At 45.3% G+C, this 27,777-nt stretch overlaps 1 protein-coding gene across 1 annotated transcript in view; it reads left to right on the top strand.

Moving 5' to 3' along the window:
* Positions 1-27,777, top strand: part of LOC137534225 (transmembrane protein 176B-like) — a 127,721-nt gene that overhangs the window by 24,635 nt on the left and 75,309 nt on the right. The window contains exons 2-3 of the mRNA XM_068255629.1: positions 18,340-18,557; positions 21,431-21,544. Coding sequence (XP_068111730.1) covers positions 18,351-18,557; positions 21,431-21,544 — 321 coding nt within the window. The 5' untranslated portion in view covers positions 18,340-18,350. The remainder of the gene's footprint in view (positions 1-18,339; positions 18,558-21,430; positions 21,545-27,777) is intronic.

The following is a 27,777-nucleotide window of genomic DNA, read 5'->3' as shown; positions in this document are numbered from 1 at the left end:
TTGTGGCAACAGCAATTTAAACTAAATACTGTACAAACGTTTTAACTCATACATGAACATTATGGAAAATCCAAGTTGACAATAAACTGTGAAGATAAACAATTTCATCCATCCTACTCCTGAAAAATATATTCATTTTTTTAGAACCTCCCTGTTTTATTTTCTGTTTTAAAAAGCTAAAAAAGTAGGTTTAATGCTATTGTCTCATATGATGATGATTCAACTTTTCCCATAGGCTCGCAGTTAGCAATCATGTGACCCCCAACAAGACAAATTCAGCAATCATGAGGCCCTTATCAAGACAAATTCAGCAATCTTGAGGCCCCAACATGACAAATTCAGCAATCGTGAGGCCCCCAACATGACAAATTCAGCAATCGTGAGGCCCCCAACAAGACAAATTCAGCAATCATGAGGCCATATCGATTCTCTGAACACAACAGCTGTGTAATTTTTTTCGAGGTGTCTGTGCTGTCCAAGTTGTGGGAAGGCCCCAACTGCGGCAGTACGACCGCTTCCTGGAACCTAGTCCTGATGTTAATTGACAGCCATTTTGGGGGGGATTTTAAGTCCCCACATCATCAATTAGTGTTTCCCTTTATAAAATAATGAAGCTACATGCCTCATATGCCCTTAAAAACATTTTTAAATCAATTAAAAGGCCACTTCCGGTTTTCCATCTGGATATCCGTATCCATCGGATAGAGGGGTATCCGGATCCGAATTAGTTCCAGATAGTTTAAAGTGGTATCCGAGCAGCAATGGATGTAAGGTTAAAATATGGTTACTATTACTCTATATAAAATCTACTATTAAAAAGGAGAGGAGACTGTATGGGGATTTATCTAACCTCCTTTTTCCTTCGGTATTTAAAGAGAGAGATTCAGTTCCAAATATTGGACACAAATCAACAATTAGGTTCAGAGGGGCTTCTTTCTATGCAGGTTAAGAACGATTAAATGCCTTCATCTAACCCTGTTCAATAAAACATTTCAAGTCAATATCAATGTTAAACGCTTTAGGCGTTAGTGTTTCAAGCTCATATATCCATTTTGTTTCTTTTTGGGATAGCAGTCGAATTAAATTACCGCCCCTCCAATGCTTTCAACTTTCTCAAGCCCACAAAAAGATAAGTGGGCTGGATTCTGTTGATGTTTCCATTTGAAACGAGAGGACACACTGTGTCCCTTAACCCCATTCTTTATATTACGGACATGTTCACCTATTCCGGCCTGCAGCGACCTCTTTGTGCAACCCACATACTGTACACCACATGTACACCACAATAGGTAAACAATCCCCTTAGTATTGCAGGTAATATTCTGTCTAATCTACTTCTCTATTCCATTAAAATGGGATTTAATTTTGAATGTTTTAATACCGCTAGCTTCTCTACACCCCACACAGTCCCTCATGGGAAGAAGCCCTCCTTCTGCCAGAATGGTCCTGAAGGGGTTTTAGGGGGATCAACACAGCTCGATACTTCATGATATAGCAGCTAGTTATGATGTTGGGATAATACAGAAGCATATTTTTACATTTTCTGTCTGCTGTGTATTATGTCAGATGTGTATGGCAGCTGGCTTCAGGGTATAATTGGTCACCTGGCTGATGGAAGCTGCTAATTTAAGTTTCTGTATGTCAATGTAAATTACATTTCCATTCAGTGTCCAGCAAGGAGGCTACCATTGTCTGCATTGAATAGACCAGTTACATTGAATAGGCAAAGGAACCTGGACATTTAATTAGGAAATATCTACCTAGCCTCTAGCAAGGAAATGCTTAATTAGACAATTACCCGACCACTTTGAAGCCTATACAGGTGACCTGTTAACCACTTGAGGACCTAGGGCTTTCTACCCCTTAAGGACCGGCCACTTTTTTTCCATTCAGACCACTGCAGCTTTCACGGTTTATTGCTCGCTCATACAACCTACCACCTAAATGAATTTTGGCTCCTTTTCTTGTCACTAATAAAGCTTTCTTTTGATGCTATTTGATTGCTCCTGCGATTTTTACTTTTTATTATATTCATCAAAAAAGACATGAAGTTTGGCAAAAAAATGATTTTTTTAACTTTCTGTGCTGACATTTTTCAAATAAAGTAAAATTTCTGTATACATGCAGCGCGAAAAATGTGGACAAACATGTTTTTGATAAAAAAAACCCCATTCAGTGTATATTTATTGGTTTGGGTAAAAGTTATAGCGTTTACAAACTATGGTGCCAAAAGTGAATTTTCCCATTTTCAAGCATCTCTGACTTTTCTGACCCCCTGTCATGTTTCATGAGGGGCTAGAATTCCAGGATAGTATAAATACCCCCCAAATGACCCCATTTTGGAAAGAAGACATCCCAAAGTATTCACTGAGAGGCATAGTGAGTTCATAGAAGATATTATTTTTTGTCACAAGTAAGCGGAAAATGACACTTTGTGAGAAAAAAAAAAAAAAGTTTCCATTTCTTCTAAATTGCGACAAAAAAAAATGAAATCTGCCACGGACTCACCATGCCCCTCTCTGAATACCTTGAAGGGTCTACTTTCCAAAATGGGATCATTTGTGGGGTGTGTTTACTGTCCTGACATTTTGGGGGGTGCTAAATTGTAAGCACCCCTGTAAAGCCTAAAGGTGCTCATTGGACTTTGGACCCCTTAGCGCAGTTAGGCTGCAAAAAAGTGCCACACATGTGGTATTGCCGTACTCAGGAGAAGTAGTATAATGTGTTTTGGGGTGTATTTTTACACATACCCATGCTGGGTGGGAGAAATATCTCTGTAAATGACAATTTGTTAATTTTTTTTACACACAATTGTCCATTTACAGAGATATTTCTCCCACTCAGCATGGGTATGTGTAAAAATACACCACAAAACACATTATACTACTTCTCCTGAGTACGGCGATACCACATGTGTGGCACTTTTTTGCACCCTAACTGCGCTAAAGGGCCCAAAGTCCAATGAGTACCTTTAGGATTTCACAGGTCATTTTGAGAAATTTCGTTTCAAGACTACTCCTCACGGTTTAGGGCCCCTAAAATGCCAGGGCAGTATAGGAACCCCACAAATGACCCCATTTTAGAAAGAAGACACCCCAAGGTATTCCGTTAGTAGTATGGCGAGTTCATAGAAGATTTTATTTTTTGTCACAAGTTAGCGGAAAATGACACTTTGTGAAAAAACACAATTAAAATCAATTTCCGCTAACTTTTGACAAAAAATAAAATCTTCTATGAACTCACCATACTCCTAACGGAATACCTTGGGGTGTCTTCTTTCTAAAATGGGGTCATTTGTGGGGTTCCTATACTGCCCTGGCATTTTAGGGGCCCTAAACCGTGAGGAGTAGTCTTGAAACGAAATTTCTCAAAATGAACTGTGAAATCCTAAAGGTACTCATTGGACTTTGGGCCCTTTAGCGCAGTTAGGGTGCAAAAAAGTGCCACACATGTGGTATCGCCATACTCGGGAGAAGTAGTACAATGTGTTTTGGGGTGTATTTTTACACATACCCATGCTGGGTGGGAGAAATACCTCTGTAAATGGACAATTGTGTGTAAAAAAATCAAAAGATTGTCATTTACAGAGGTATTTCTCCCACCCAGCATGGGTATGTGTAAAAATACACCCCAAAACACATTGTACTACTTCTCCCGAGTACGGCGATACCACATGTGTGGCACTTTTTTGCACCCTAACTGCACTAAGGGGCCCAAAGTCCAATGAGTACCTTTAGGATTTCACAGGTCATTTTTGTTTCAAGACTACTCCTCACGGTTTAGGGCCCCTAAAATGCCAGGGCAGTATAGGAACCCCACTAATGACCCCATTTTAGAAAGAAGACACCCCAAGGTATTCCGTTAGGAGTATGGTGAGTTCATAGAAGTTTTTATTTTTTTGTCACAAGTTAGCGGAAATTGATTTTAATAGTTTTTTTTCACAAAGTGTCATTTTCCGCTAACTTGTGACAAAAAATAAAATCTTCTATGAACTCACCATACTCCGTACGGAATACCTTTGGGTGTCTTCTTTCTAGAATGGGGTCATTTGTGGGGTTCCTATACTGCCCTGGCATTTTAGGGGCCCTAAACCGTGAGGAGTAGTCTTGAAACCAAATGTCGCAAAATGACCTGTGAAATCCTAAAGGTACTCATTGGACTTTGGGCCCCTTAGCGTACTTAGGGTGTAAAAAAGTGCCACACATGTGGTACCGCTGTACTCAGGAGAAGTAGTATAATGCGTTTTGGGGTGTATTTTTACACATACCCATGCTAAGTGGGAGAAATATCTCTGTAAATGACAATTGTTTGATTTTTTTACACACAATTGTCCATTTACATAGAAATTTCTCCCACCCAGCATGGGTATGTGTAAAAATACACCCCAAAACACATTATACTACTTTTCCTGAGTACGGCGGTACCACATGTGTGACACTTTTTTGCAGCCTAGGTGCGCTAAGGGGCCCAACGTCCTATTCACAGGTCATTTTGAAGCATTTGTTTTCTAGACTACTCTTCGCGGTTTAGGGCCCCTAAAATGCCAGGGCAGTATAGGAACCCCACAAGTGACCCCATTTTAGAAAGAAGACACCCCAAGGTATTCCGTTAGGTGTATGGCGAGTTCATAGAAGATTTTATTTTTTGTCACAAGTTAGTGAAAAATGACACTTTGTGAAAAAAAACCAATAAAAATTAATTTCCGCTAACTTTTGACAAAAAATTAAATCTTCTATGAACTCGTCATACACCTAACATAATACCTTGGGGTGTCTTTTTTTTCTAAAATGGGGTCACTTGTGGGGTTCCTATACCGCCCTGGCATTTTACAGGCCCAAAACCGTGAGTAGTCTGGAAACCAAATGTCTCAAAATGACTGTTCAGGGGTATAAGCATCTGCAAATTTTGATGACAGGTGGTCTATGAGGGGGCGAATTTTGTGGAACCGGTCATAAGCAGGGTGGCCTTTTAGATGACAGGTTGTATTGGGCCTGATCTGATGGATAGGAGTGCTAGGGGGGTGACAGGAGGTGATTGATGGGTGTCTCAGGGGGTGGTTAGAGGGGAAAATAGATGCAATCCATGCACTGGGGAGGTGATCGGAAGGGGGTCTGAGGGTTTGGCCGAGTGATCAGGAGCCCACACGGGGCAAATTGGGGCCTGATCTGATGGGTAGGTGTGCTAGGGGGTGACAGGAGGTGATTGATGGGTGTCTCAAGGTGTGATTAGAGGGGGGAATGGATGCAAGCAATGCACTGGCGAGGTGATCAGGGCTGGGGTCTGAGGGCATTCTGAGGGTGTGGGCGGGTGATTGAGTGCCCTAGGGGCAGATAGGGGTCTAATCTGATAGGTAGCAGTGACAGGGGGTGATTGATGGGTAATTAGTGGGTGTTTAGGGTAGAGAATAGATGGAAACACTGCGCTTGGGTGGTGATCTGATGTCGGATCTGCGGGCGATCTATTGGTGTGGGTGGGTGATCAGTTTGCCCGCAAGGGGCAGGTTAGGGGCTGATTGATGGGTGGCAGTGACAGCGGGTGATTGATGGGTGGCAGTGACAGGGGGTGATTGATGGGTGGCAGTGACAGGGGGTGATTGATGGGTGATTGATAGGTGATTGACAGGTAATCAGTGGGTTATTACAGGGGAGAACAGATGTAAATATTGCACTGGCGAATTGATAAGGGGGAGTCTGAGGGCAATCTGAGCGTGTAGGCGGTCGATTGGGTGCCCGCAAGGGGCAGATTAGGGTCTGATCTGATAGGTAACAGTGACAGGTGGTGATAGGGAGTGATTGATGGGTGATTGATGGGTAATTAGTGGGTGTTTAGAGGAGAGAATAGATGGAAACACTGCGCTTGGGTGGTGATCTGATGTCGGATCTGCGGGCGATCTATTGGTGTGGGTGGGTGATCAGATTGCCCGCAAGGGGCAGGTTAGGGGCTGATTGTTGGGTGGCAGTGACAGGGGGTGATTGATGGGTGATAGGTGATTGGCAGGTGATTGACAGGTGATCAGTGGGTTATTACAGGGAAGGACAGATGTAATTAATGCACTGGCGAATTGATAAGGGGGGGGGGGGGGGTCTGAGGGCAATCTGAGCGTGTGGGCGGGTGATTGGGTGCCCGCAAGGGGCAGATTAGGGTCTGATCTGATAGGTAACAGTGACAGGTGGTGATAGGGGGTGATTGATGGGTAATTAGTGGGTGTTTAGAGAAGATAACAGATGTAAACGATACATTTGGGAGGTAATCTGACGGCGGGTTTGCGGGCGATCTAATGGTGTGGGTGGGTGATCAGATTGCCCGCAAGGGGCAGGTTAGGGGCTGATTGATGGGTGGCAGTGACAGGGGGTGATTGATGGGTGATAGGTGATTGGCAGGTGATTGACAGGTGATCAGTGGGTTATTACAGGGAAGAACAGATGTAATTAATGCACTGGTGAATTGATAAGGGGGGGTCAGAGGGCAATCTGAGCGTGTGGGCGGGTGATTGGGTGCCCGCAAGGGGCAGATTAGGGTCTGATCTGATAGGTAAAAGTGACAAGTGGTGATAGGGGGTGATTGATGGGTGATTGATGGGTAATTAGTGGGTGTTTAGAGGAGAGAATAGATGTAAACAATGGATTTGGGAGGTGATCTGATGTCGGATCTGTGGGCGATCTATTGGTGTGGGGGGGTGATCAGATTGCCCGCAAGGGGCAGGTTAGGGGCTGATTGATGGGTGGCAGTGACAGGGGGTGATTGATGGGTGATTGATGGGTGATTGACGGGTGATTGACAGGTGATTGACAGGTGATTGACAGGTGATCAGGGGGATAGATGCATACAGTAAACAGGGGGGGGTGGTCTGGGGGGGGGTCTGGGGAGAATCTGAGGGGTGGGGGGTGATCAGGAGGGGGCAGGGAGCAGGGGGGGGGATAAAAAAAAAATAGCGTTGACAGATAGTGACAGGGAGTGATTGATGGGTGATTAGGGGGGTGATTGGGTGCAAACAGGGGTCTGGGGGGTGGGCAGGGGGGGGTCTGATGGGTGCTGTGGGCGATCTGGGGTGGGGGGGGAGAAATCAGTGTGCTTGGGTGCAGACTAGGGTGGCTGCAGCCTGCCCTGGTGGTCCCTCGGACACTGGGACCACCAGGGCAGGAGGCAGCCTGTATAATACACTTTGTAAACATTACAAAGTGTATTATACACTTTGTATGCGGCGATCGCGGGGTTAACATCCCGCCGGCGCTTCCGTATAGCCGGCGGGATGTTGCGGCGAGCGAGCGGTGACAGGCGCCGGCGGAGGATCGCGTCACGGATGACGCGATCGCTCCGCCCATGCCCTTAAATGGACCGCCGCCTCTGTGGGTGAGGCCGTCCTGCAGGGCTCCACTTCCCCGCCGCCCCTGTGTAGTGGGCGGTCGGGAAGTGGTTAATCTGAATATTGGGCTGGAAGTGTTTGAATTGCTTTGAAGTCTGTACGTGTAAACAGGATACTTGTTGTTCTCAAAATACAATTGGACTAATTGAGTCTGCAAAGTTCAAAGTGGGACAGGAACGCCTTGAAATTTGCATGTCACAGCTAGCCCAGATGTGACAGGGGGCTCGGCAGACGGTGATGTCACACTTTGGGGAAAATTGCATTAGTTGTGGGACTGAACATCAATTGCCCCGGACAACAAATTGGCCTATAAGAGCCAGCATAAGACCTTCACAAATCATCCTCTCTTGGAGGTAGCGCATAGCTAGAGATGATCCTGATCGAATCAGAAATTTGTGTCTTCCCACGACCAAGTTAGACTTCGTACTGGTAACGTGTACTCCCGGATTTATTTTTATGCAAACTGTCTTGTGTATCTTTGTAATTTTTACTTTGTTTTCGTAAATCCTTTTGTATATATTCTTGTCTGCATTGTTCAACTTTTTGGAATATTAAATATTTATTTAATAAGCCTGACTTCTGATGTACTAACAGCTCATAGCCTAGAAAGAGACTGCAGTGTAATTTGCGTTACAAGTTCAGTGCCTGATTGTGCTTTGCTACTGTACGATTGTATTTTGTGTGTGGCGTTCCCGTATTTGGCCTAAGCGTGAAGCTGACCCAAATACAAAAACGCTGGAGTGCAGACCACTCGACAGCAGAGTGGGAATTGTCGAAGTGTCTAGCAGCAGCTAGTGGTGACAGTGAGAAGTTTTTGAGGGCCGACAGCCTTGTGTTAGCTTGAATAAGGCTGCTTCCCCTCTCAATCTGGTCAAACCCGCAGTCGGGAACCGTATCTGCAGGCATGCCGCAGGGCCGGTTCCTGACAGGTACCAGTAAGTTTTTTAGGTTTGAAGCTTTTCGGACTTCCCAGTGTTTTTTTACTATGTGCTCCATCTTCCTAACTTAAAGTTAGTAATAAATGCCACCTCTTGTTGGCCACTCTGATCTCTGATTGAATCCTGTAAATATTTTTCTATACTTCCTCTTCCCACCTCCATCATACATCTTTGTAATTCGGTCTCATTATAACCTTTGGCTTTAATCTGTCAATCATTATTTGACAACATAGTCCTCCATTTTACTACAATTCCTTCTCATACGAATCATCTATCCTTTTGGTATTCCCCTAATCCAATTGGGATGGTGATTACTATTTACAGGCATGAACCCATTCCGGTCAGTTTCCTTGAAGAAACTCTTTGTGCAAAGTTTTCCTTCCTCAAATATCAGGAGGTCCAAATACTGAATGCTTTCAAGTTCGTGGTCAACACTTAAGTTGATGTTCCACCGTCCACGAATTATTATTTAATTGTGCGAAAAAAAAATTTCTAAAGAAAGGGAATCACCTTTCCAAAGGAGGAACAGGTCATCAATGTAACGCCCCCAGAGCAAAAGTTGCCCGGGGTCTGCCTGTATGATGACCTGCTCCTCCACCGTGACATAAAGAGGTTTGCCAATGCTGGGGAAAAGCCTGTCCCCACGGCACATCCTCTCTGTTGAAGAAAAAAACGATCCTTTGTGCCAAAAAGCAATTTCTCCCAAGTGCATATTCGAGAAGCTTGAACAGAAACCCTTGTTGGACTTCTGGGACTTCTGGGATCATGCCTGCTTGTTTCATGTAATGCTGTACAGCTTCCAGGGCCAAATTATGAGGTATGTTGGTGTACAAAGCCAACACATCGGCTGTCCCCAACCTTGTGTCTTCCCTCACCTCCATGCCCTCAATTTTTTGAATCACATGTTTTGTGTCTCTGATTATAAACTTATGATAGGTCTTCCCGGCGGGTTGACCGTATCTTTGTGGATTTTTAGGACCTGGTACACTATGGGAATTCTGGGTGCTGAGGGGACAAGGAAGTCAAATTCAGCATCCTTGATCATTCCCTCCCTCAGTCCTTCTTTAGCCAACATTCTGAGCTCCTCCAGGTACTGCCTTGTTGGGTCTCTTCCCAGTCTGGTGTAGGTGTCTTTATCTTCAATTAGCCCATCTAATGTGATGTTATACTGCATTTTACTAATTACCACCCCCCCCCACCCCCCTTTGTCTGCCGGTCTTACTACGAGGTCTTTCTTTTCAACCATTTTTCTAGCAGTTTTAACCTCAATGCTTTCCTTTCCCACCTGAATTTTTCTAATGTCTTTCTCCACCAGTTTTTTAAAAACTTCAATGTATTTGTAATTACCCCCTTCTTGTGCGTTAAAGGTGGATGGATTTCACAGTGGGGTATGCTGGTACACTGAAATATTACTAGATCTAGTGTGGGGCCTTTCCCTATTAGCAAAATATTTTTTGATATTCAATTTTCTCGTAAAAAGTTGCAAGTCCACATACGTTTGAAATGTATTGAGGTTATTTTTAGGGGCATACTTTAATCCCTGATCTAATAGGTGTATTTCTTTTTCTTCCAGTGGGGTTCCACTTAACTTGAATATTCCCTCCCCCTTCAGAACCTCCTTTTGTAGTTTTCGGCCCCCTCGTTTTCCTCGTCCTGTCCTCTTTTTCTGTCCCTACTGGGGTTGTCGCCTATTGGGCTGTATATCCCTCCCCCTCGTATCCGTGTTGGTTGTACTCTATTGGGGGTCTGTGGTAGCCCCGGCCCTCCTCTTAGAAAGGCCAATAGTTAATTTCATGCTTGAGTGGGTCAAATCTGTTTAATGTGGGGACTTCTGATTGCCAGCTAACATGCCTCCTGTTCTCGTTAGGTCTCCCCCTATTCCCCCTACCTGTTGATATCCTCCCCTTCTAGGTGGAATCTGATAGGGTTGGTAGGCCTGTTGGGGTTGATAGTCTCTACCTGTATAAGGTTGATAGTCCTTCTTAGGAGTTTTTTTAATAGACGTTTTTTGTGGGACGTATTTTGGCTTTTGTGGAGCATATTGGGGTTGGCTGGGGCCCCTACTTGGCATACCTCCTTCCCCTCTGCCAGCCCCTCCTCGCTTACCTCAGTGTCATGTCTCTCCTCCTTTTTTCTGATGTTGTCTTTAGCAGTTTTATTCTGAAATCGGTAGGCTGTTTTATTTTTATATTGCTCTTCATCTTTTTCAAATCTCAATCTTCTCTCCTCAATTGCTGTTTTCTCAGTCTGAATCAGGTAATCACATAATCTTTGAGAGTGTATATATATATATATATATATATATATATATATATATATATATATATATATACATGGCTACGTGTCTCAACCATCAAGCAAGTAGAAGAAGAAGAAGTAGCGCCCTGTACCCCAGGGCCGGTCCAAGCGAGAAGGGGCCCTTCCAAGCAAGAAGAAGAAGTAGCGCCCTGCCCCCAGGGTCGGTCCAAGCAAGAAGGGGCCGGTCCAAGCAAGAAGAAGAAGTAGCGCCCTGCCCCCAGGGGCGGTCCTACACTTGCCGCTAGCCGGAGGGGGTAGTGGGCAGGAAAGGGATATTGGGCACAGCGGCGGGGAGGGGGGGCAGACCCCCCTCCCTCACCTGGGTCCCCCATCTGCGCTCCCCCTCTAGCTTAAGTTCAGCAGCAGTCGCCGCTATTAGTAAGAGGCAGTGGGCGGGGTTGATTCACCTCTTCCACGTTCCAGCGTGCGTTCCACTGTCGTCCCTTACTGCAATGCCGTCCACTTACAATACAGTGGGCGGCATTGCAGGAAGTAATGACAGTGGAACGCACGCTGGAACGAGGAAGAGGTGAGTCATCCCCGCCCGCTGACTCTTACTAATAGTGGCGGCTGCTGCTGCTGAGCTTAAGCTGGAGGGGGAGCACAGATGGGGGACCCAGGTGAGGGAGGGGGGGTCCTACCCCCCTCCCCGCCACTTAAGCTGGAGGGGGAGTGCAGATGGGGGACCCAGGTGAGGGAGGGGGGGTCCGACCCCCCTCCCCGCTGCTTAAGCTGGAGGAGGAGTGCAGATGGGGGACCCAGGTGAGGGAGGGGGGGGTCCGACCACCCTCCCCGCCACTGTGACCAATATCCCCTTCCTGCCCGCTACCCTCTTATGCGGCGTATGCTACGCCGCGGGTCCGCTAGTTTCTTATAATCCTCTTTTTCCTTGTGCACCTCCATTTTGGTTTTGATCTCCTCTATCTCTTTTCCCAATCTCTCTAGTCTTCCGGTCTTACGTTTGATACTTATACCGCCAATACCGCAAGTATTAAGGTATTCCCTCCATTCCCTGTCATTATCCTCTCCTTCTTCCCCATCGTCTGGGAGCAAGTCTCATCTTAATTTTTTTTTGGGACATAACCTTTGTTTACATATTTATTCAATATGGCTATATCCCACCACGTATTTTGTTCCTTCATCATACTATGTTGTAATTTCCTGAAATCTTGTTCTAAATTTTCCTCAGATGCATTGTTCACATCCCCTAATGCTTCCTCTGCATTCAAGTGCCTATTTTTTTCTAAATTCAAACACATCCATGCTTATATAACTAAGGCTAGCCGATGCTGCATATAACTCTTACAAAATACAAGGATCAATTACAGCCTAGGCTGTTTCAGCCCTGCGCTCAAGTGTCAAGGATCATAAGTCCAAAAGCAATGAAAAAGTAATGAAAAAGTTACATAGTACATAGTTACATAGGTTGAAAAAAGACATATGTACATCGAGTTCATCCAGAGAACAAAGTACAACACCAGCCTGCTCCCTCACATATCCCTGTTAATCCAGAGGAAGGCGAAAAAACCCTTACAAGGCATGGTCCAATTAGCCCCAAAAGGGAAAAAATTCCTTCCCAACTCCAGATGGCAATCAGATAATATCCCTGGATTAACATCATTAGGCATCAGGGCCGGATTTGTACTTTTTACCGCCCAAGGCCCACTACCTTCAGCCGCCCCATGACAACAGCGGGATTAGGATTTAGGGTTTTTGGACATAGGATATTAGGGTTAGGAATTTACAAAATAAAAAAGTGGTTAGTGGAGATTAACGGCTAGGGCTTTTGGAAATTTAGGGCGAGGCTAGGCATTGGAGAATAGGATTATGGGAAAAAGGTTAAAATTAAAGTGGCGTTGAGATGGTACACTGGGCTTTATTTATACTTACCTGGGACTTCCTTCAGCCCCATAAGCACTGTGTAGCCTCCCTCGCCGTCCTCTTCAGCCCCTCAATTTATGCAGTATGCCTCACGGATATCCGGCTGGCAGTGCTCTTCTGCGCAAGCGCAGCTCAGCAGCATATACACCCCTCCTTGCGCTACCACGGCCAGGAGCATTCTGCACAGGTTACTCCCAAGGACAAGAGCATTGCAGGGTCACGCGCATCGCAGGGGATTACTGGGAGCCATATCGCTAGAACGGAGGGGGCAATGAGGACGGCGAAGGAGGCCACAGTGCTCATGGGGTTGAAGGAAGCCCCAGGTAAGTATAAATAAAGCCCAGTGTAGTCAGGTTAGAGATTCTGATCACAAGATTAGGGTAATTCAATTGACTGAGGACATTGACTATGTTCTCTGTAAAGTGCTGCAGAAGGTATCAGTGCTATATAAATACATAATAATAATATGGTAGACATTAGACTATAAGTATCGCAGGGATTATAGTTTGAGCTCCTCTGAGGACAGTCAGTGACATGACTATGTACTCTGTAATGTGCTGCAGAAGATGTCAGTGCTATATAAATACATAATAATAATATGGTAGGACATTAGACTATGACTATGGTTGGATTAGATTGTGAGCTCCTCTGGGGACAGTCAGTGACATGACTGTACTCTGTAATGTGCTGTAGGAGATGTAAGTGCTATATAAATACATAATAATAATAATATGGTAGGACATTAGACTATGACTATGGTAGGATTCGATTGTGAGCTCCTCTGAGGACAGTCATTGACATGACTATGTACTCTGTAAAGTGCTGCAGAAGGTATCAGTGCTATATAAATACATAATAATATGGTAGACATTAGACTATAACTATGGCAGGGATTATAGTTTAAGCTCCTCTGAGGACAGTCAGTGACATGACTATGTTCTCTGTAATGTGCTGCAGGAGATGTCAGTGCTATATGAATACATAATAATAATATGGTAGGACATTAGACTGACTATGGTTGGATTAGATTGTGAGCTCCTCTGGGGACAGTCAGTGACATGACTATGTACTCTGTAATGTGCTGCAGAAGATGTCAGTGCTATATAAATACATAATAATAATAATATGTGAGGACATTAGACTAGGACTATGGTAGGATTAGAGTGTGAGCTCCTCTGAGGACAGTCAGTGACATGACTATGTACTCTGTAATGTGCTGCAGAAGATGTCAGTGCTATATAAATACATAATAATAATAATAATAATAATAATAATAATAATATGTGAGGACATTAGACTAGGACTATGGTAGGATTAGAGTGTGAGCTCCTCTGAGGACAGTCAGTGACATGACTATGTACTCTGTAATGTGCTACAGAAGATGTTAGTGCTATATAAATACATAATAATAATAATATGTGAGGACATTAGACTAGGACTATGGTAGGATTAGAGTGTGAGCTCCTCTGAGGACAGTCAGTGACATGACTATGTACTATGTAAAGTGCTGCAGGAGATATCAGTGCTGTATAAATACATAATAATATGGTACAACATTAGATTATGACTGTAGTAGGGTTTAGAATGTGAGCTTCTGTGAGGACAGTCAGTGAAAGGGCTATGCACTCTGTAGAAGATGTCAGGGCTATAAAAACCACACAATAATATTATCATAGTACATCAGAATAGAATTATGGTGCATAATATAGCAGGACATTAGACTGACTATAATAATAAAAAGAATACCCCATACAGTATATGAATAGCTTTGTGTGTGTGTGTGTGAAGGTGAAAGCAGAGCCGGATTAAGGCCAAATGGGGCCCTAAGCAAAGTGGCAGATTTGGGCCCCCACTCTCTCAACCCTTCCCCCCCCCCCCCCCACATACATAATATCAACATAGAACTGAGGGTACCTTTGGCTTCTGGCACCGTGTGTAGCCACCATAAGTCTTTGAAGCATCAATGTACTATATACACATGACACACACACACGTTCCGGCCAGAACCCGAAGTTTGGCCACTTCACGTTCTGGCCGGCCAATGTGTGAAATGGCCGCTGCGCTACGGCCAATGTTAGAAATGAAATTATTCCTGAAAGCTTAATGTATTTTCCGGCCGTCTCGCTGCGGCCAAATATATGAAAAGTGCATTAATTTAATGAAGTGAAGCCGGCGGCAATGTAGCAGATGAAGCCACCGGCTTTAGCGCTCTCTCTTCCCCCTGCCTCTCTCCTGGCTGCCGGCGGGACATGCGTTCTGCAGGGGACATCCTGCCGTTCGTTCCTGCAGAGCGGGTGCTGGCAGAAGCAATGTCTGCAGCCTCCCCGCTCTGCTTTCCTGGCGAGATGAACGACTCTCGGGGACACGCCTGTCCCCACCGGCTGCCCATAGGAGAAAGAGAGGCAGGGGGAGGAGAGAGCACTGAAGCCGGCGGCTTCATCTGCTACATTGCCGCCGGCTTCACTTCATTAAATTAACACACTTTTCATACATTTGGCCGCAGCGAGACGGCCGGAAAATACATTAAAATTTCAGAAATAATTTCATTTCTAACATTGGACGCAGCGCAGCGGCCACTTTGCACATTGGCCGGCCAGAACGTGAAGTGGCCGGCCAGAACGTGAAGTGGCCAAACTTCGGGTTCTGGCCGTAACATATATATATATATACAGTATATATATATATATATATATATATATATATATATATATATATACAGTATATATATATATATATATATATATCTACACACATACATATATATATATATATATATATATATATATATATACATATACACATATATTATTTTTTTATAGTATTTATATAGCGCCGACATATTACGCAGCGCTGTACAGAATATATTGTATATATTTTCTTGTCACTAACTGTCCCTCAAAGGAGCTCGCAATCTAATCCCTACTATAGTCATATGTGTATCAGTATCATGTAGTGTATGTATTGTAGTCTAAGGCCAATTTAGGGGAAGCCAATTTACTTATCTGTATGGTTTTTTTGGGATGTGGGAGGAAACCGGAGTGCCCGGAGAAAACCCACGCAGACACGGGGAGAACATACAAACTCCTTGCAGATAGTACCCTGGCTGGGATTCGAACCGGGGACCCAGCGCTGCAAGGCAAGAGCGCTAACCACTACGCCACCGTGCTGCCCTATACATATATATGTATATATATATATACACAATATATATATCATATTCCACAATAATGAATTGACGAACAGTCTGTCATTTATATTGCTGAATGCAGCCAGTGCTGCCAGTCTCCAGGTTCCTCTTCACGCTACATGTCACTGACCTGCCTCAACGTGTGCCTGCGCTCTCTCACAACTGAGCGAGCAGCGAGGACCGAGGAGGGAGACGGGAGAGGCAAGCGAGGGCCAATGACGTCAGCAGTAACTGATGTGATCACGTGGACGGCGCAGGGGACGCCGCCGCACACTGATTGGCTCTCTGTCGCTGAGGACTGGACTGGAGAGTGTCTGTTTGCCATGGCAACAGCGACGCTCAGCCAGCCAGCCTCAGTGTTTCTTTTGTAGGCAGAGCGGAGCGCCGGGAGTGGGCAGTACGGCCACGGATAATTTTGTTCACAGGAGTCAGGACAGACTGACTCAGCACATCATGGGGCCACTCATCGGATCCACATTACAGCGCAGCAGGCTGGCAGCCACAGCATTGTGTGCGGCTCAGAGGGGGGCCCTTTAGACAATGAATGAGGCCCCAATCAGGTGCTTGAGGTGCCTGGTTGATGGTCCGGCCCTGGGTGAAAGGGACATGACTGTGGGAGGAAGACAAGGAAAATGCTGCCTGATTAACAACATGAAAAGAGAGCCTGGGCTGCACGGAGATAAGGGGAGCGTTAGAAGCCAGCTAGCAGGACAGGAGGGGGGGTGGAAGGGGGGCGACAGGCAGCAGTGTTATAGCAGCTTCAGAGGTCCCAGGCTCCGGGAGAGAGGAAGGAGGAGACAGATGGTCACTCAGGACTCCACAACAGCGTAGGGTAAAGTGTGCAGAATGCCTGCAGTTCTGCACACACAATTCTCCCTCCTCAATCCTCACTGAGCTGTTTCCATGTTTAGTTCCCTAATGCCTACCCGTCTGCCACAGTGCCACTACTGCTGGCTTCTTCCTCCTCCTCCCTCCTCGGCTCAAATCTCCCGGCTTGTCTCTTCTCAGTCCCGCCCCCCACTGTCATAGAGGAGGGAAGGAGAGGGGCGCTCTGCTCCGTGCTGTGCAGCATGCAGGGGGGACTGGAGGACAGCGTGGCAGCAGACAGCTGATCTGCTGCTGGTGTGGGACATCCGCCCCAGCTCTACTGTCGGCAGGTTTCCGCCCTAGGAACCGGCCTAGGTGGCCTGTGCGGAAATCCGGCCATGTTAGGCATTACTTAGTAATTGTAGCCATGGATGTCTTTCAACGCAAGGAAAGCATCTAAGCCCCCTTTAAATGCAGGTATAGAATTTGCCATAAGTGCTTCCTGTGGCAATGCATTCCACATCTTAATCACTCTTACTGTAAAGAACCCGTTCCTAAATAAATGGCTAAAACGTTTTTCCTCCATACGCAGATCATGTCCTCTAGTCCTTTGAGAAGGCCTAGGGACAAAAAGCTCATCCGCCAAGCTTTTATATTGCCCTCTGATGTATTTATATAAGTTATAGCATCACAATGCACTATGTGGCATGATCAGTATAAAACATGAAAATAAAATCAAAGAGTTTCAGGTGACTCAGCAACTACTTCAAACTATGAAGCACCAAACATTGAATCGTCATTGAAATGTCATAAAAACACTTTCCCGGTTCCAAGAACACTAAAAAAGTCCCAAATATTGCGACTGAACGCTTCGCTGCAGTCAAAAATTAGGCGAGTAATTAGGCGAAAATTAGGCGAGTAAGTCCCTTCAAAGAATGTTTTCAAGACTTGACCTGCGCTGCAAAACTTATTTGTGTCACTCCCACCACCAGCACCTATTGGAGAGCGACTCACCGGTTAAATTGGACCACAAGTTACAATGGTCAAATGCCCGTGCGGGGCATTCAGAGGCTCCCTTCGCCTATACGTCATACTCCACCCTTGCTGCAGTCACCATTAATAACTGAGGTCCCAGGCAATTCCAACTTAAGCAGTTTCCTCAAATAAAAGAATAAATTCTTTTAGTGCAACACTGTATAAAACTGAACACATTTATTCCAGTTATGCACTTACAAGCCTGCGATATGGTTAGCACATAGAGTTTTCCCACGGGCTCTCCCCCGCTCGGCCTCCCGGTATGGCCGAATGGAATCCTCAATCCCTGCTTGCTCGGGTCCGCTCTGGCCTCTTACCGTTCGCTTGTATTGGAGAGAACGTCGTCTGCAGCTCCGCCCAATCGATTTCGTCACAATCACGTGACTCATCAGGAGCACGGGGCTGCGGCGGCGTGTAGTGACATATATCTCTATTGAGGCTCTATGACTGGCTAAGGCATGGCCCAAAACCCCTCCCCTCAACAAAACTTTATTAAAACTATGCACTCCAGCGTGGGTAATGAAAAAAAATGTGCTGATATCCACGCTTAAGTGAAGTTATCTTAAGACATACTACACTATATTGGGCTCTCGTTTTTTTCACCTTTTGTATCCTTCCAAGTCCTATCTTAAGACATTGTTTTCAAAAATTAAAACATGAACAATGTTAATTTTTTATTTTACCTTTATTTCTTTACAGGTTTGCTTTAAAAAGCCATCCAGTGTTTCAATGGACATAAACACAATATAAATAAACATGTCTGATTCTGTAGGCCGCTCCCTACATGCATGCTTTTATATACATATTTTATCTACTTTGCTTGATTCTAGCTCCAAACAAGATGGTGGCGGTTAGCACTGTGAATACTGATGGCGGAAAGATCTCCTGTGAGACGCCTGAAGGAACGGTCATCAACATCAACATCAATCAACGCTCCTTCTTGGATTGCATGCTGGATGCCATAAAGACAGTTAAAGTAGAAAAGAAAGCAAACGGAGAGAGAAAACCAGCCAGACAGACTGGTTCCGGAATAGTCTTGGGAGTTGGGGTAACTATACTGCGTGTTTTTCATTTCACTTACATTAGTATATTTTTTCCTAAAACACCTGTGTGTGTCTTATAGCCCGGAGCATCTTATAATCCGAAAAATACGGTACACTGAGGAAGGTGAGACTAGTTGGCAAGCTCTAGTGCTAGTGTGTTGGCCACAAATAATGAATCTCTGCAATGAGAGGGGGTGGGCAGAGTCAGGTGATCAGCTCAGATTAGCTTGTGCCATTTCCCCACTTTCTCTTTGGCTATGTTTTGTGGGTGGAGTTTGGATAGCTCACGGATTGCTGCTCAGCCTATCCAAACTTCATCTGACATTCACACAGAAGTCGGTATTAAAATAAAACAGGCTAAACAAACAAAAAATGTGTGTAGGGATAGGGAACTGGTTAAAGGGAACATGAGATTAGCTGTGTGGGTGTATTTATACTTACCTGGAGCCTCCTCCTGCCCCATGAGGTGCGTGTGGTCCCTCGCCATCCTCTTTGACCACTCCTTTCTCTTGTAAAATCCCCCATTAAAACCACTTAAGGACCAGGCACATTTCTAATGATCGGTGCTGCGTGGGCTCTACAGCCCGCAGCACCGATCAGGAGTGCAGCAGGGCGATCAGACTTCCCCCCTTTTTTCCCCACTAGGGGGATGTCCTGCTGGGGGGGTCTGATTGCCGCCGGCCATTAGTGAGTAGCGGGGGGGGGGCTCCTCAAAGCCCCCCTCCGCAGCGATTTCCGCCCTCTCCCCGCTTACCTCCCTCTCCCTCTTGGTGTGTAATGCGCAGGAACGAAGTCCGTCCTGCGCATCCTAGGATAGGCAGCGCCGTGTGATGTAAACAGCAGGGATTTCTTCCCCGCATGTTTACATTTTGCCGGCGAGCCGCGATCGGCGGCTCTCCGGCTGTTCACGGAGACACCCTCCGTGAACTGACATGGAAAGGACGCTCGATCGAGCGGCCGTTTCCATGGTAACCAACTTAAGACCTGCTGACGCCTATGGGCGTTAGCTGGTCCTTAAATTAATCCAGCCAGCCGCGCTCTTCTGCGCATGCACTGCTTGAAACTGTTAAGCCTGGTACACACATCCAACTTTGATTGGCCAATCACTGACCAATTTTACCACACAACCTGTTTATAAAATTCAAAATCTGTTACCCCTTATTCTACATGGAGGTAGTAAAATTGGCCAGTCATTGGCTAATAAAAATTGCATGTGTGTACCATGCTTTAGTAACAGGGTCCCGCAAGGGTCAGTACTAGGTCTAGACTAGTACTAGGTCCAATCCTTGTCAATTTATGTACTGATGATATAGTACATTGATGGCTAACCTTGGCACTCCAGCTGTGGTGGAACTACAAGTCCCATGAGGCATTGCAATACTCTGACAGCTCTAAGCACAACTCAGGGAGGCAGAGGCATGATGCGATTTGTAGTTTTGTCACAGCTGGAGTGCCAAGGTTAGCCATCACTGATATAGTAGAAGGAGACAGAGTAATGTTGCTATCTTCGTAGATGATAAAAAAATTATGCAAACATTAAGCATGATAGTGACATTTTACAGCAGCCTCTCAGTATGGTCACATGAGATAGACCTTGGTGGAGCTGGTTTGGGTGTAGGGCAGAGGCTGTATCCAGGATTCAACCCCCATAGAAGTGCATAGCATGAAACGGCCATCAGGCATCTGGGCCCTGCACCCACCCTCCAAGATTGTATATTTAGCACCTTTATCAGTATGAACCATTTGTGATGTACATTATTTCGTCAGTTTATGATGTAATGCAGCAAAAATAAATTTGAATAAATGTGTATACATGCCATGGCCACTTGTCACCAAGGGGCAGTGTGAGGCAATAACAGGAATACTGCTTTCAGTTTCTATATCCTCTGCTCTGCAGAGAGAGATGAAAGCATGGCAATTGCATGAAAAAATGCCTTCAAACTTATACTTTATGATAATACACATACATATATATAATAACATTAATGAAGAAAACCAGACACGTGGAGGCGTTTAAATGCCGCTGCCCTTCTTTATTGGGGGTTTTAACCAAACTTTAAACTTTAATTGCAACGTTATCCTGAAACAAAATGAAGCCTTTATTATATTTCACTCGTTGCTTACTTTCACCACCATGAATTATTGCCCTGTCAGTAGACCCAGGCAATATAACCGTTGCCCATAGCAACACACCAAAATGCCCGCCCCTCTGAGTGGTAAGCACTACCCCCCCCCCCCCCCATATACGTTGGTACCGCGACAGTCTTTCTTGCAGAGAAATAGGGAGAGAGGGCGGGAGAAGCTCGTCTGTTCCCAGCCAACTGATACAGTGACCCCAGTACCTCAGGCTTTATACCGTCCAAAGCTGCATTCTCATTGGGTCACCTGGGGACCCAGCACCCAGACCAGAGCCAATCACCTCCCTTGCCCTTAGTCCATCCCTTGCTAAGCAAGTGTCAAAGCAGCATCCTCAGCAACAGATTGTTCTGGAAGTTGATATGTATCTCCTCACAGCACAGCACCTGCAACAATAAAGAAAGACACAGCCAGAACACCGATACCTGAACACATTCATATCAGCCATTTCCCGGCAATTGCCATGAGTCCGTCACCCAAATTGTGTTTTTCCCTAACCATTCCAAAGAATTTACAGCTCAAGGAGTTCTGCCTACTGAAGTCAAAAGCAGTGAACTTATCTTAAATGAGATAACTCTATTGAAGCTGCTAATGGATTAAAGGGTCTTGCTGATGTGCACAAGGAATTGCTCTTTATTTAAAATGGGAGAGCAGCAAAATAGCATGCCCACTGTTAGCCGCTACTGCAATTGTTTTATATATGTAAATAATAATGGTATATATTGTATTTATTTTGCTTTAGGCCTCCTTCATCACTTTGGGCTGCATATGTGTCGCCCTGTCCACCATACTTGCTGTTATTTTTCCAAACCTGAAAATTGCACGTGCAGGGGTTCACTTTTGGCTGGGATTTCCGGTAAGTGTCATGTATGGCCAAATAAAGTAATGTTGTTAAGAGTGATTTAGTTACCTCTACAGCGGGGAGCGGTGCGGCGGCCGCTCCCGCGCCTGACGTCACCGCGTATCTCGCCGCGTCCTCACAGATATCTCCTTCCGGCAGAACAGGTCTCTCCAGGTTGCATCAGGGCAGAGTAGCGCACGCGCACACCAGGAGACAGGACCTTTATGCGCTGAGGAGGCGGGTCAGCTGACCTGCCGGTCAGCTGACAGCAGTATTCTGACTCTCGCTGCTGATTGGCTGGGTTTCGCTGGGCGGGTAGTTTGGAATTGCCTGTGTAAGGCTTGGTGGTGTATTCTCCACAGTCAGCATGCAACGCATGAGCTGGTGTGGAGGAGGTACACACACTAGCACCAGGAAACAGGCTATCCCTAGTATAGTGGAGGGGAGGACTGACTCCAATAGGAGATTGTGGCGCACAGAGCCGGTGCAGATCTGACAGCCACAAACAATGCTTTCGTTATAACGTCTCAGCGCCAGCAAGCGTCCAAAACCAGACAGACTGGAATGAGGCAGCCAATGCGTTGCGGCGATGGCGTGCCTCACAAAGACAGGACAGGATGGTCAGGAAATAGCAGGATTGAGATAGATGAACGTAACACAGATAAATATACAATAAGTATGTTTTCCTAGCGTATTACAATTACAGCTATCAATGAAACTATTTGTAAGGTCTGACTAACATATGTATATATCGGCAATGAACCGATATATGACATAAGCAGGAACGCTGACTAGGACTGGAGTAATACAGGGAACAGGACTCAGAAGGATTCGCTATCTCTTCGCAGAGATGAACGCAATCCACAAACAGTAACAGAACAGGATTCAGAAGGATTCGTTATCTCTTCGCAGAGATGAACGCAATCCACAAACAGTAACAGAACAGGATTCAGAAGGATTCGTTATCTCTTCGCAGAGATGAACGCAATCCACAAACAGAACCAGGAGCAGGGTAACTACCTCAGCACGGGTGGTCACGGTACGCGCAACCTACCAAAACGTGCTGGAAAGCTGACTAACTGCACACAGGATATAAACAGTTTGTGTACGTATACATCAGCGACACTGATGTATCAACGTAACACAAATACAAGGAAAATAATAAATGTGCTGGTATGCATATATATTGGCAATGAACCAATATATGATGCAAAGACCAGCAAAGTATCTTTATAACAAGAAACACGATCGGGGGCTAAAGCGACAGCAAGGCAGGCTTAAGCTGAAGCTATGAAAACCCAAGGAAACCCTGCAGGAAGCAGATCTTTATACTGAGGTCATCCAATGGGAGCAGACATGCAGATTCCCACACAGGTGAATGATAATCAGTCACAAGCTGACAGCAGGGAAAGGCAGACAAAGCTATGCAGCTTGCATGGAAATAGATCAGAACTGCCTGAGCTGCAGCACTACTGCTTCCAGCAATACCTGCTGCAGCAGCGATCATTACAGTACCCCCGCCCTTAAAAGCGGATTCCAGACGCTTTTCAAAACTGAAATTCCCAACAAAACAGTCTGACTGATAATTCATGATGACCGGGACAGCCCGGCAAGACCGAATTCCAGAATCAGTCCCCACAAGACTGGACCCATCAGAACCAGAACCTATAGAACCATGTCCATCAGTACTACAAGCCCCAGTGTGACACCCATCAGAACCATGATTTCCAGAAGAAAGCCCTCCGAAACTCCCTGAGCGATACCCACCGCCTTCCAGGAACCGTTCAGAAACGCCAAAGCCTTTGCAATGCCCACCGGTACTGTCTTTACCAACACAAAACCCACTGTTGAACCAGTCCAAGGCACCAGGACAAGTTTTCTCAGAGACCTCCCAGAACACCTTGAAGCTCCAAAGAGATCCCCATAGGTCAGAATGCCCCTTAGGCTCACATGGAGAACTATCAAGAACCCCTATGGAACCTAGGGCAATTCCCGAGTCAGGGCCACAAGGACAAACATCAATATCAGGGCTTTCAGGGACCAGAACCATCTCTGGGCATGCAGGCAGACTGGCAACATCAGAACATGTTCCCACTAAGGAAGCATCAGAGCACGCTAACACCTTAGACACACTTGGGCATTCTGGCACACAAAGAACATCTGGGCACACCAGCACAAGAGAAACCTCTGGGCATGTCAAGGAACTGTGAGCCTCAGGGTCAGCCAAGACAGGACCAAAACCAGGACTGGCCAAAAAAAAATCATCATGACTAGACTTCGCAACTACTGGATTTTTACACGAGAATGCAGGATCAGACTTAGATGTCGCTGATTCCAGCAAAGTCAGTAACAAATCAGATTCAGGGGCACTAACAAGACAGGACAAATCTTCTGATGTATGCACTGAACCAGATAGGGACTCCACAACTACCTCTGGACTGGACAGAGACTCATCTAATACACTGGATTGGAGCTCATGAGGCGCTGCAGAACAAGTCAGTATTGCAGCAGCCCCCACTGGACTAGGCAAAACTGAGGAATTCCCTGGACAGGAAGGGGACTCTGGAACCTCTGCCACAGCGGCCAGAGAACCAGAATCTTTCAGGATACAGGGCTGGGTTTCAGGAACACTCATCAGACCGGACTGAAATTCTGAGATTTCTATTTTGACCAGAGAATCAGAATTATCCATGTTACAGGGCAAGAATTCTGAAACATTCAGAGGACAGGGCTGGAGTTCCTCGGCTGTTACAACACTGGAGAGGGACTCAACATTGGTTAAATCAGACTGTGTACAGGGCAAGGTATCTAACACAATTGCTGACGAGGACAATATTTCAATGGCTTCTGCTTTGCTGGGCAGAAATTCACCAAGTTTTATTAGAGCAGACTGTAATTCCAAAACAGCTGCTAGACAAGTGAATATTACTGCAACACCAACTGAGGTAAGCAGTGCCTCAGACCCTTCTGCTAGAGGGTTTGAAATATCCAAAGTACTGGGTGAAGCATAAGACTCTGCGACCACAGCTTCACTGGACAGGATCACTGAACAGTCCATATTGCAGGGCAAAACCATGGAAGCACCTGCTGGACAGCATAATGATTCTGTGACCTGAGTTTCATTTGAGAGATCTACTGCACAATTCACGGTACAGGGCAAATTTACTGGAAGATTTTCTGAACAAGGTAATAATTCTGCGACTTCAGGTTCACATAGCAGATGTTCTGAGCTATTCATGAAACTAGAGCGAGGTGTAGAAACAGGAAGATCAAGACACAATGTTTGCGCATCTGAATCACCATTCATTTGTAAAATTGGAAAATTCAGATGCTGGGGTTCTGAGGTCTCTAAACAGGATTGCTGGGACTCGGAAACTGATGTAGTGCATCTATTGGCATCTGCTGGATCAGACAGGAGTTGAACTTTATTAACACAGGTAATTTCTGCAGAAGTGTTTGCAGAGACAGGCAAGATTTTTCTGGTGTCTGTTTCACTGAACAAAGAGTCATGAGTACTGGCTAGGCTGGACTCGGAAGTCAGCAGGACCTCTGGATTCTCTGCTGAGAAATTTGTGCAGGGCAAGGTTAAGAATGTATCAGTGGCTTCTGTTTTACTGGTAAGTAACACTGAGTTATCCATGGTACAGGGTGGAATTGCAGGAACTTCAATTTCACGCAAAAAGAGCTCCGAATCACCTGCTGAATCAGCCAAAGGTGCTGAAGCAGGCGGGTCAGAACGCCAAATTTGCGAATTCGGAGTCACATAAAAATCATCCAACATCAGTTCCCACACATCAATCAATGGAGCCACAAAGTCATACCCACACACACCAGTTTTTATTAGGTTATAGGCAGACTTAATGCATGCATTCAATACTAATTCACTTTTTTGCACTGTAAAATTGACAAAATGAACTTGAATCATTCTTCCATTCATTGACCAGAGCTTCCATCTCTCCTTTCTCAAATGGAGGATTCCAAGCATACTTAACAGGCAGATCATGGTTTGCAGATATGATTGTAGCAGGGACATATATTGGGTTAATTAGCAGGTGATTGGCAGATTCCTTATTCCTAAGAATCTCCAATACCTGTAGCAAGTGCTGAACTGTAGTGTATGCAAACTTTCCTTGCTTCACAAATAAGTTGATTTGTTCAATACTCTGTAATATCTCCTCATAATCATACTCAGATAATTCTTTTAAACAAAAATCTTTATTTTCCCTAGCCAGGGAGGAAAGTTCATTAGTAGTTTCATAAGTCCATTTAACTCCCCTGAAAGACAATTGCATTTCATTATCTGTTAATGGCAGAATCTCATTATAGGTCTCAGTCGCTAAGGATAACGACTCTGCAGATCGGACACGTTTCTTAGAACGTTTGCGTTTGGCCTTAGACCCTGCTGTTCTTGGTGATTTATTCAAGGCTGCAGGAAAATTATCAGTAACACTTTCTGCTTGCTGAACATTTTTGCAAGCAATTGAAGGAGTAGCTGATTGGCCTGCTGCCAGGAGTTCATTAAGAGGAAAAGGCAATGGATCTATGCGCAACCAGTTATGGATCACAAACGCTAGAAATTCCAGCGGTCTCTCTTTCAAATCGGAATGATTGAGAACATCAAATGCCCACTGGAATAATTCCCCTTTAAACAAAATATAACTTAGTTGGAGTGCCCAGGTTGAAACAGGAGTCGCTTGGAGATCAGGATTGGTCAGGAACCTGGCACATTCAGAGAAAAACTCATTTTCTGTTTCAGAGCTAAGTTCTTCAAATTTCTTAAAGGAACAGGAACCATAATTAACAGTGTCATACTTTCTGGGAATCCCCCCCACAATGGGGATTGGTAATGGGGTTTTCATAATGTAAGGCTTGGTGGTGTATTCTCCACAGTCAGCATGCAACGCATGAGCTGGCGTGGAGGAGGTACACACACTAGCACCAGGAAACAGGCTATCCCTAGTATAGTGGAGGGGAGGACTGACTCCAATAGGAGATTGTGGCGCACAGAGCCGGTGCAGATCTGACAGCCACAAACAATGCTTTCGTTATAACGTCTCAGCGCAAAGTAGCGCTGAGCGCACAAACCAGAACTGAGGAGATCAGGACAGGTAGACAGAATGAACGCTTGCTAGCTAGCGGCTACTTAGCGACAGCAAGCGTCCAAAACCAGACAGACTGGAATGAGGCAGCCAATGCGTTGCGGCGATGGCGTGCCTCACAAAGACAGGACAGGATGGTCAGGAAATAGCAGGATTGAGATAGATGAACGTAACACAGATAAATATACAATAAGTATGTTTTCCTAGCGTATTACAATTACAGCTATCAATGAAACTATTTGTAAGGTCTGACTAACATATGTATATATCGGCAATGAACCGATATATGACATAAGCAGGAACGCTGACTAGGACTGGAGTAATACAGGGAACAGGACTCAGAAGGATTCGCTATCTCTTCGCAGAGATGAACGCAATCCACGAACAGTAACAGAACAGGATTCAGAAGGATTCGTTATCTCTTCGCAGAGATGAACGCAATCCACAAACAGTAACAGAACAGGATTCAGAAGGATTCGTTATCTCTTCGCAGAGATGAACGCAATCCACAAACAGTAACAGAACAGGATTCAGAAGGATTCGTTATCTCTTCGCAGAGATGAACGCAATCCACAAACAGAACCAGGAGCAGGGTAACTACCTCAGCACGGGTGGTCACGGTACGCGCAACCTACCAAAACGTGCTGGAAAGCTGACTAACTGCACACAGGATATAAACAGTTCGTGTACGTATACATCAGCGACACTGATGTATCAACGTAACACAAATACAAGGAAAATAATAAACGTGCTGGTATGCATATATATTGGCAATGAACCAATATATGATGCAAAGACCAGCAAAGTATCTTTATAACAAGAAACACGATCGGGGGCTAAAGCGACAGCAAGGCAGGCTTAAGCTGAAGCTATGAAAACCCAAGGAAACCCTGCAGGAAGCAGATCTTTATACTGAGGTCATCCAATGGGAGCAGACATGCAGATTCCCACACAGGTGAATGATAATCAGTCACAAGCTGACAGCAGGGAAAGGCAGACAAAGCTATGCAGCTTGCATGGAAATAGATCAGAACTGCCTGAGCTGCAGCACTACTGCTTCCAGCAATACCTGCTGCAGCAGCGATCATTACAGCCTGTCTGTATTTAAGCCCTGTGCTGTCAGTGGCTCGTTGTCTGCTGTTGCTGAAA

This window comes from Hyperolius riggenbachi, chromosome 10 (assembly GCF_040937935.1).
Source record: "Hyperolius riggenbachi isolate aHypRig1 chromosome 10, aHypRig1.pri, whole genome shotgun sequence".
Taxonomy (NCBI): Eukaryota; Metazoa; Chordata; class Amphibia; order Anura; family Hyperoliidae; genus Hyperolius; species Hyperolius riggenbachi.
The sequence above is the reverse complement of the archived record's forward strand: the minus strand, read 5'-3'. Positions and strand labels throughout refer to the sequence as shown.